Genomic DNA, 10,675 nt, shown 5'->3' with positions numbered 1-10,675 from the left:
TTTCAGACAGTGGGTACGAAAGTGGCTCCGCCAGCGAGATGAAGACGACGACGACGAGACGCCAACTCCCCCCCGAACACTACCTGGCCTTAGCAGAGAGCCTCGATATCACTCAGCTTCGACAGAAGCGGTACAGCCCGAAAACCCAGGAAAAACTCGATGAGACCCGTGATTACTGGGAGAGGTAGACAGTGGCTCATTTGACCCTTGGACTGTGTCATAAACTCACCAGTGGCGCTGGGCAGGTATTGTCGGCACATCAAGGTGAACGCGGAGCGGCAATGGGACTGGATCTCAGATTCAGAGGAGACGGTTCGCTTCCTGTATGGATTCTTTAGTTGGCGGTGCGATATCCGTCGTGGCAAGAACAATCGACACTGTCCAGGCATTCGACGCAAAAGCTCACTGGAGACATTTTGGAAGTGGTGGCACCTTGTCCTCAAACAGGAAACAGCATCTGGACTCAGCAAAGATACAATTGTCAAGGTGGAAGATGTGAGCATCTACACACACTCTCTTCTTAGATTACTAAACCAGAAGCGCCACTGATCTTCTGCAGGTTGTTGCACGGGTGGCCACAGAGAAGGAGCTGGCGCTCTTTGGGCGGCCAAAGAAGAACATGTATATTGAAGATGTTGCTGAATTTGCTCAAGTCATTCTCACCACCACTGAGATGACGTTTGTCTGCGGCTGGCAGTGTATCCAAATGCTTTTCTTCTTGCAGCTCGCGGCCATCACCGCGAGCCGCCCGTCGGCGCTCCTCCACCTTCGGTATCGAGACATCGTGTTAACCCTGATCCGAGTTCCAGACGGTGGTCGTCCCCGACTGTTCATATTCTTAAAACTGGGTTTTACGAAAAGATTTCTTGGAGATAAGGCATCGTAAGTGTTTCTGATCCTCGCGGCATGGCCTTGCTGACTGACAGAATTGATAGAAATGAGTTTAAGATTCTGGAAATCATCTTTGATCCAACTCTAGTTCTCAGTCCGCATATCTGCCTGCTGATTATGCTCTTTCACATTGGAGGATTCAAGTCAATTTCGACAACTGGACCAGTGCTAGATTCAGCGGAGAAACTCTACAGCGTCAAGGTGCTGGATGGCAAGGGACAGCAGCCGCTGCTGCTAAAGGATGAATTACTGGATAAGTTTGTGTTTTGCCAGACGGAACCAACACCCACCGGGTTTAAAATTCGCTTGGATCAGAGGATGACTCCATCCATGGTGAGTTCGCGGATGCGCCGAGCTGGCGAGATCACGGGCTTTGAGGAAGTCGCCCATCCATACAACCTCCGATATGCTGGAGCCAAGGCATTTAACAACAGCCGTAAGTACTCCTCCGCTTCCTTTGTGTTTCAGTCATGTCAGAGAGCTAACAATGAACAGAGGAAGTTCCAGAGGCTCTTCAGAATGTCATGCTTCAACACGCGGATATCCGCACCTTTGTCAAGCATTATCAGGTGGACGTCGACGTGGACGCGCAGGGCATAGTCCGGAAAACAGGCTCCCAAACGGCGTTGGTGCGATTTGCCTGCTCAATGAGTGCATCGATTGACTCCAACCGACCGTACAAGCTCTCTCCAGAAGAATCACGGTCACTCAATTACCTCCCAGTTGTCCTTGGCCGACAGGCTACTGTCCGGAAGCGCAAGCGGGATTTGGAGGATCGTGAAGCCGAGCTAGAACGTGCCAACAAGGTATGCAAGACTGCTTTCGGGCACCTTGACGACAAAGCACTCGCCGAATCCAACCCGGCGCGCTGAGGCGATTACTATTCGGCAGCGGCACAGAGGAGGATTGTATATAATGGAAAGCTTTATAAATGAATTTGATTATCTCACTTGAACTGCAAACTCGTAGAATACTATACAAATACTGAACTATCAGAGGTACTCAGCACACTAAGAATATTGTATGAGAACAGTGGTAACTTTGATATCTTATTGTCAAAAGATAAAAGATGAATCACTGACTTCTGGAATAGAGAGTCAGCATCTAACTATTTTATATAGACAATGGGCAGCCATTCTCCCCTCACTTTATGAGCAAGAGTAGCGGAAGCAACTCCACAGTGGTGCTGCATTGATCTGCCAGAAGGAATCTACTGACTCTGTATAGAAACAAAATTCTCATATCTCATCAATCGGATCCTCTTCTATTGCATCTGAATGATGTTATAGAGTGATTGGAAACCGGTTCAGACACCTGTGTGATGTCATGGGATAGATAGGATTATCCGGGGGGAAGTGATGGGCCGTGTGGAGCCGCCATGGGGCCTTGACACAACCAAGGGTGTGACAATGCTGGAGAGACTGGAAGTTTTCTGTGATCGGGTAAGGGAAGCAAAGTCGGAGCACAACGGGTCTATCCGCGAGCTGCGTAATGAGAAGCAGCGGCAGCGAAACCGACGGATCCGTGAGAACCTTGAGCGCCATAAGAATGAGCAGCCCGTGATTGACCTTGAACGACAACTGGCTGGCAAGCTAGTGGACACCAAAGTCATGGACACCTTCAAGCATGAGGCCTTCATGCCTCCCGAGCACCTGTTGTTTGTCGACAGCATGCTGACCATGCCAGGTGCCTGCCTCGAAGCAGAGTATCAGCGGCGGATCAACACAATCAACGCAGGTGTAGCATTCTGCGGTGTGGAGGAAGGGCGACCGTTGCGTCAGTCCACCCAGTCCCGCAGCCGGCCAGCGCGTGATGATGATCCCTCCCCTCCGGCCAAGCCGCAGCGGCGCTCCGAGGACGATACTGAGTTCCTTTTGCGCCAAGCAATCGAGTCGGTGCAGGTCAAGTCAACAGCTAGTCAGTCCCGGTCCTGCTTTCGGCCTCGCGTTTGCTTCCTCTGCGTTGGGAATCCCAGTTGCTCATTGAAGGACCGCATTATGAAATACGCAACACGCGGATCACTTACAAGGCATTTTCAGCGAAGACATATCAACCCCCCGTGGCCGGCCACTGGAGTTGAGTGCAATGTTTGTGAGGGAAAGGTGTTCCCGGCCAAATCCGCCCTTTTAGTCACGCAGAGGAGGCCCATGGAACAGTTGTTCGGGGTCACGCTCAGGAGAAACTGGCAATAAAATGTCAACGGAGCTTAGAGTACTAGCTTTGTACAATAGATATATACATATACATAATAAAAGGAGTTGTGGTTCTCTCATGGCCATCCTCACTCTTCACTGAGTCACTATTTTACGATGCCTGGGTTATTAAACTAGGATCATGTAGCAGGTGGAAAATTGTGTAATCGAGAGCTTACATTGCTGCGCCACCTGGGGTATAAAGGCAGCGTAGCACCCACTACATTTCAACCATCAACATAAAATTGTTCCCATACCTCTTCCGTAATTCTCCACGTCTACATGCCATGTCGGAGATTAAACCCAACCTAGACACGCTGCCCGCCGAGATCATGATTCAAATATGTGGATATATGGACTTTCCCAGTCTCTGCTCATTAATCCTGACTTGCCACACCAACTGCATCTTGCTCTTGACCAGTTGTAGTCTCACAATTTTCTCATAAAGCCACGCCGCAAATGGCACAATTCTGTTCCGTTTACGTTGAGATATAATATTAGTATTTTTTAAGGTGGAGGAAGCAAATGCCTCCAGCAGAAGCTTTAGCAAAGCATTGTTAAAAAATAAAAAGCTGTCGCACGCAAGTCCACCAGCCTTTCCTTTTAGGCTTCGACAGAAAAAGATGATGCATCAAGCTAAAAGGCTCTATGCTTCTGTCTTCCTAAAAATTGCTTGATTTGCTGGAACCCTTGAAGGTCCCCTGCCTTTGTCTCCTTTAACCTCTCTGCAACCCAACCATCCGTGAAGCCACCACCAAAATCTATGACCCAAGCATTCCCATACCGATCAACCAGAACATTCTCTGCCTTTGCATCACCCCAACAGAGGCCGATTTGATGTAAAAAATCAATGGATGCTCCAATTTGACGAATCCAAGTTTGGATTAGATCACAAGAGATGTCCACTAGATTCTTTTTACTCACCTTCTCACCACCTGGAATCTCACATACAAGAAATCCAAACACCTTATTATTCGAAACCACAAGACCAACAAGTTGCGGTATGTTGATGCCTCTTGGGAGCTGTCTCTCAGAAACAGTTTTTAATATTTGAATTTCCCGCTCAAGCTCAAGGGTGTCGCCAGTCTTGAAAATATATGTCTTAAACTCGCCAGAGACTCTGATGACCTTTTGAAAGTGGAGATCTTGAATAATCTTAAGTTTGCTGGCTTGGATCTTCCGAACGTTTGTGTGAAAGTGTGCCAGATCCAAGCCAACGGGGAAATGTGGACACTTTGTCAAACCAGGTTCATCGCGTTGAATGGCCTTCAGGCGCCCCTCGAGTGTCACAAGTTGTAGGATAATGGTCAGAGGATGTAGTCGGTCTTCCAGAGTCTCAGGCCGACGTTCCGGGCGCAGGGAAGCTAACCGCACCATGATATCCTTGCACGTCGAAATGGCAATATCATGAATTCTTTCGAGACATCGATGGAACAGGATCTCATCTGTCGAATCTTCGGCGTAGTCGAGTTCTTGAAGAAGGTTGCCCTCGATAGTTTTGTCCGGCTCTGAGCTTGGTCTTTTTAACAGAATAATAAAGCAAGTCAGATTGTAGAACAGACGAATCTCACAATTATCATTTTTTCCAGTAAATGTCTCCTGAATCACAATGCCGTCACCGCCAGAATCTGTCTCGCTGGTCATCATTTCTTTCTGTCGTTGTCGATACTGTCGAGACTTGTCGACGATCTGTACCGCGGAGATGTGTTGCATATACATATACGCGAAAACTTGGCAATCGACAACACGTGATAGTCACAGATATTTGCGACTTTTAGGCAGCAACTCAACAAGACAGCTGCGACTTTCTTCTACAATGGAAAATGCTCTTCATTCATCATTTCCGATGTAGCCTCCCATTATCTCAAAAACCTCATCCTTATTTGAATATGTGTACGGTTACCAAAACTGTCTATCGCTGTGGGCTTCATTCGAAGTCACGGTATGATTATTGTACGAACAATCGAAAGTTATGTAACAATGTTGCACGCGTCGATACAAACCAGACCTTTTCGGTGTGCCCAATCACTGGTTGTCGGTTTGAGATCCTAGATGGGTATTGGAAATGCTGTGTGTGTGGCAACGGCCCGAATAGGACAGGAAGATGTACCTTTGGAGAGTGAAGACATGAAGTGTGCTGGAGGTGTATGACGTATTCGCCTCCATCCTAAGTATGGTAACGAGACAAGTCTACATCAAGCAGGTCGGTAATCTGCTGACATTGTTTCTTCGCTCATTAGCTTCGGACGAGCTTGACGCTGTTGTGATGATACAGTATACGCATAGAAATCTAGTGCTCTGAGTGTAGAATGAATGCTGTTCTGTCTCCCATAGACAACAGAATCGGGGAACACGCGGCGCTTCTGGGGTTCTGGCGATGGACAATGAGGGTGCGTCTCGTAGAGCTCTGCAAAGCGGTTTCGCTAACTCAAACGCTGGACGAAACTAGCACGTGAAAAAATTTAGCGTTGTAAAACCACTCAAAATAACTTCCGCCAATCATACGCGTAAGGTCCCTCGAGCGGAGGTGGCGCATCCTCCAATCTCAAATGGAGAAATAACGGCCCGATGCCCTCATTTTGGCCAGTTCGGTTTCTCGAAGATTCGATGTAAACAAACACCGCTCTTGTCAAATATTCAGCTCGCAAGTTCCGGCCCGTACCGTCGGTCCACAGATGGCCACCCCAACGACTGTGCTACTCAGATCAGTATGCCACGCCCAGTGTGGTGGTGGTCTTGGCATTTGCAGGGATTAAAGGAGTGAGTCATACAACAATTGTCCAGCCGTTTCCATCAAGAACTGAACTCTTTCCAGCGGACTGGGCACCGCACACCAGGGAGATATGGTCATCTACCCTTCCGCCGCCTCGTGCCTCTGGAGAGGCTTGACGTGAGAATATTGGCTTCCAACTCTGCGCGCTTCGAGGCTCGCGAGCAGACGATCCAGATGATACTGAGCAGTGTTCGATTCAACTATAAACTCATATCCAACCTTGCATCCCTGGAGCTTCCTTTTCTTCGTCGTGTTTCCGGGATGGCAGATAAAGGGCGCCGGATGGAAGCCCGACCAAAATCAACTATCATTGGATGTTTGAGTATATCGTTCCAGAGGATGTTCCGCGGTTCAGCATCTCCATGGAGGACACCTCGCCGATGATTTGCCTAGAGTGAGCTTTTAACCATGTTTTGATACTGGCAAGCGTCACTGGTGGATTCCAGCCGTATCTGTAACATCTGCCGGTGCGGCTCCGAGGAAACTGGTGGAGGGCAAACTCGCGGCTAACCTAAGGTGGTGAGAGAAAGGGGCTGGGGAGGAGCGACGCAGCTCCAGCCCTAAGCCCTAGTGTCTATCAACACAACTCTACGAAGCGTCAATTTTAACCGGACTTCTTGGGCGGATGACTTTCACGCACCGTCAAATTATTCTTGTACGAGGCCCTGGCTGGTCTAGCTACAAAATAGATTAAGTGTCATGGTAAACCGGCCCGCCGAAACGAGCCTCAAGTCATCCGCGCACGAGATGTGCTTATTAAACTTTCAAGCACTGAAAGGAGCGGAACCGCCATTATCATATGCAAAAAGAGTTGTCGTATTGTGCTACTTATTCTTCCTTGGTCTCTTAAAGGTTTGTTCAGTAAAAGAAGTGGTCGGCGTAACACTTGCTGAAGCAACGTAGCGGAGGCTTGGCTGGCTGCCATCATCCTCTAGTGCGGATCCTGATTCGGTGTTGGATAGTTGGGAGAATTGAAATTCCGAAATTTCAAAATCGACACCAGGGGGTATTTGATCGATGGCTGAGCAGATCCTTTCAAAATATGCCGGCATCCATATTTCATAAACATTCCGCGTAAATCTGTACGCTGTCCATTTCTCTTTGCCGTCCAAGGCAGTGAAATCGAAAGTATGGATAGGGTGCCGGTAGTATGTCGTTTTGTCTTCTTCAATCACTGCATAATGGCCGTATATCCTCACTGTCCTATGATCATGTGAGATAGAGAAGGCGAGGATCTCCCGATTAACTTCCGCCCCACGCCCCACGAGCTTAAAAAGCTCAACAGCAGCTCTCACTGCAACGGATGCGCTATGGGCATTTTGCCGATCTGCGATATCGAGTGCTGACGCGCCACACTTGACCTCACACGTAAAAAATGGAAAGTACATATAATAGGTCGCCATAAAATACGAATTGTCGGTAAGATCGCCGACAAAGGGCCGAAGCTTTTGCAGCTGTTCATCTGTGAATGCCTTTCGTCTAAATCCCACGGAATAATCAGGTTGCGGACGCGGCTTTGTTAGAGGGATCGTGTTGTCCCAGCCTTCGTTAGTACTTTCAATCAAGCATTCAAGATTGGTAGATCCGCATGCAGCCAGGATTTCTGCAGAAGGGACAATTAGTGGAGAAATATTCCGAATGACCCTGGTTTCGTTTCGGTCCTGTATCATTTCGCAGGTTTTGTCAAATAGGTCGTCGCGAAACAATGATTCTGTGGGAATTGTCTGCTCGGTTCCTAACAAATCTGAACAAAGGCGTATACTTGCGTTTGTGATACCGACATTAGCCTTCCTCATAAAGATGCCTTTGCTTTCAAGAATAGTTTTATAGCGTGGATTCTTGTATTGAGTGCTTTTCTCTTCTCTCGGTTTCTGATCGCTAGGGGTGGTAGAACTAGTAAGGGTAGATTCCGACTGCCTGCGACGAAGCGAGGATGTCGACTTCTTTCTTGCTAGTAAGTGGCTCATGGTAGGTTCTTGTTCAAAATATCCCCCAGGCCAGCGTCCTTGCTTTCTCCAGTACTCAATTAGCTGGTTTCTATTGTTCCAATTGCCGTCTGCTGTTTCCTGGAAAGGAGTTCCCTCAACAGCGAAGCACGCAAGAGATGTTGGTCGTCGTTTTCGAAAATGGGTTGAAAGGTTGGAAGAGTCTTCGACTACTTGGGGTCGTTTCCGCTTCCGACTGTTTTCCTGAAGAGAGCCAGGCTGATTCTGCGGGAACTTGATCTTAAGTCAGTTTTGTAGTGAAACAGGAGAATGGTCGCATACCTTGTCTTCCGGATATGAAGAGGTGCGATTATGGGCGGTAGGTTTGTCCGATACAGGATTATTTTGAAGACAGCTTATCTTCTGTAGGCGCGCGCTCCGGCGGGGAGGGCGTAGAGGTCGTGCCTTTTGGACACCTTGAAGTTGGTTGCGTATCAACAAGGAAGGCTGAACTTGGCCTCGAGTTTTTGTCACCGAGGATTGCTGTCTTCCAGCTGAATTTATTCTTGGGCGCGGGGCCATGTCGACTTCGAAAAGGTAAGATGCAGTGTTATGGCACTGCCGGAATATTTTTTTGTGATGAGAAGGGCTTCAGCAGCGTGTCGAAGAGCTGCCAGGATCCGATCACTAGTTACCTAGCCTCACCTAGCCGTGACGTGGAAAGGAACGGGATCGTCCGAGTTTCATCTTGGAAGGAAATGGAGGCTTAGTTGGGTGCAAAACATCTGCGAACCCCAAACTCTAAACGGATGTAATGTAGTTATGATTGGGCCAGCTCAATTTCCAGTCAGTCGTTTAGTCCTCCTGGAAGTCAAGAGCACATCTTGAAAGCTGTTGGGGGCGAAATGAGGCCCAATAGCACTTCCTTAAACAGGGATCGGAGCGCAGTTGCCCATCTCTCTTTATATTATAGAAAAACCAACTTTTTCCGTGAAAAAAATACTGTAACGTGACCTCACGTGATATCACGTGCAGCCCATCAAATTCATGAATGGATTGAACAGCTGGCTCTGCAGCCTGTACAGCTCTGATATTAATCTTCATTATTTTCTTTACAAATGTTCTCTATTGTATTTATGTTCTTTATACTCTTCTCTACATTCATTACAATCTATATACATTCATTAATATACTCATTTCATGTGCCTCTGCTCAGTGTGTAGGGATTCTCATTCTTTCAATGTGTTTGAATGGTTTCAATTCAATGCATTATTCTGTACATGCTCTATATGCTGTCAAGCTCAGTATTGCGTACATGAAATATATTCAGTTCAAATCTTTCATCTATCATTGAGACATGTAGCTGCTTCTATACTCAACTCATAATGAATTGAGCTGTCATATTATGATGTGTGCTGTGAAATCATTCATTTCATCTGTTTTACATTGTTATTTATATTTTTAAGAACTGCATCAACTGCTGAACTCTCAATTGTGAATCTGTCTGTGATGTCAAACATTATTATTCAACAGCTGTCATTGCAGTTTCTGCAACAGATAAGTTTGTTAATTATATATATATTAATTCATTATTGATTAAATGAATGTCTATTGCTCTGTCTGCTGAGTTAAATATTAAATTAATGAATGTGTACACAGATTGTTAAAAACTTTTTCAATGTTTTTTACATACTGTGTAAAAGATGCTATGAGATTATTATTTATTAAAGAATCTTCATTAAAGTTATATGAGCTGTTTAATGACAATATATCTGATATGAAGTATTTTCACAGACATATTCAGAACTACAACTCTGCTCTGATATTTACATCTTTTAAATACAAGTAGAATTCACATCTTGATTGTCTGATTATTAACAGCTCAATATTATTTTAAATACAGAAGAAATTTTATCACTTGCAAAAATTATTAAAATTTAAATCAGATAAAAATATTTGTTTTGTATAAATGTAAATTCACAATTCACAATTTGATATGAATATTGTAAATGATGCAAACTCTGTTATACATTTTAATATATTTAATTATATCTATATTATATTATTTATTGTTTATTCATTTACTTTTCTACATTCTTCTGTTATATTCTTGACTGTTAATATTTCTAAAATTAACTCTTTTATTCAGTTTTATCAGTCTGTATAACAAATACTATGAAGCAGCTCTGTTATATGTGTTGATTTGAACTCTGTTGTATAGTTAAAAGCAGGCAATGATCACTGCTATGAAAATCTGTCTATTATTTCAGAAAATACAGTTGTTATATAAAATATTTTCAGTAATGCTCATCATTCTCATATCGTTTTTTTGACATTGTGAGGGGTGATAACAGTGTGAAGAGTGAATAGTAGAAGATAATATATAGTGTAGTAAAAAATAATAATAATTATAGTAATAATAATAATGTAAGTTGAAGTTGTAACTAATCACTAAGAAGGAAAAGAAAGAGAAAGAAGATTTGTGAAATGCATGCATTCATATATATATATATATATAGAAATAGTGATAGCAAGAGTATAATGGAAAGAGATAAGAATAGATGAAGATATAAATAAAGATAATATAATAATAAGAAAATAATAAACAAGTGCATTACAATTGCCTCTTTTTTTTATAAAAGCTGTTTTCAGTATGTATGTATGTATGTATAGGTTTAACGTCCCGGAGAAAACACGGGCAGCGCCCGTGTTTCAGAAGCCTCCCGAAGGGCATGGAGATGTGCTATGCTGAAGAGATTTCTATGTACAGAGAGAGAGAGAGAAAACAGAATCCAGATGACAACTCTTGAGAAGTCTCAGCTTATTGCAAAGGATTTTTCTGAGCTGTGCATTCACTTCTGACCCGATGTATGACCATTCATGATGAGGCTATA

At 44.8% G+C, this 10,675-nt stretch overlaps 3 protein-coding genes across 3 annotated transcripts; 1 reads left to right on the top strand and 2 right to left on the bottom strand.

Annotated features, from left to right (window-relative positions):
- Positions 1-38: 38 nt before the first annotated feature.
- HCAG_08999 (conserved hypothetical protein) lies at positions 39-3,083 on the top strand (the record flags this gene model as incomplete). Its single annotated transcript, XM_001535998.1, has 8 exons — positions 39-184; positions 246-495; positions 560-882; positions 936-1,327; positions 1,387-1,697; positions 1,890-1,926; positions 2,013-2,051; positions 2,227-3,083. The coding sequence occupies 8 exons, from the start codon at positions 39-41 to the stop codon at positions 3,081-3,083; spliced, it is 2,355 nt and encodes a 784-aa protein (XP_001536048.1).
- A 716-nt stretch (positions 3,084-3,799) lies between these two features.
- HCAG_08998 (predicted protein) lies at positions 3,800-4,727 on the bottom strand (the record flags this gene model as incomplete). The annotated part of the gene is made up of 2 exons (XM_001535997.1): positions 3,800-3,844; positions 4,008-4,727. The coding sequence occupies 2 exons, from the start codon at positions 4,725-4,727 to the stop codon at positions 3,800-3,802; spliced, it is 765 nt and encodes a 254-aa protein (XP_001536047.1).
- Positions 4,728-6,680: 1,953 nt separating this feature from the next.
- HCAG_08997 (conserved hypothetical protein) lies at positions 6,681-8,363 on the bottom strand (the record flags this gene model as incomplete). Its single annotated transcript, XM_001535996.1, has 2 exons — positions 6,681-8,066; positions 8,124-8,363. The coding sequence occupies 2 exons, from the start codon at positions 8,361-8,363 to the stop codon at positions 6,681-6,683; spliced, it is 1,626 nt and encodes a 541-aa protein (XP_001536046.1).
- Positions 8,364-10,675: the final 2,312 nt, after the last annotated feature.

This window comes from Histoplasma capsulatum, genomic scaffold, assembly GCF_000149585.1.
Source record: "Histoplasma capsulatum NAm1 scaffold_15 genomic scaffold, whole genome shotgun sequence".
NCBI lineage: Eukaryota > Fungi > Ascomycota > Eurotiomycetes > Onygenales > Ajellomycetaceae > Histoplasma > Histoplasma mississippiense.
Note: the sequence above shows the minus strand (reverse complement) of the source record. Positions and strands in the feature narration are given on the sequence as shown.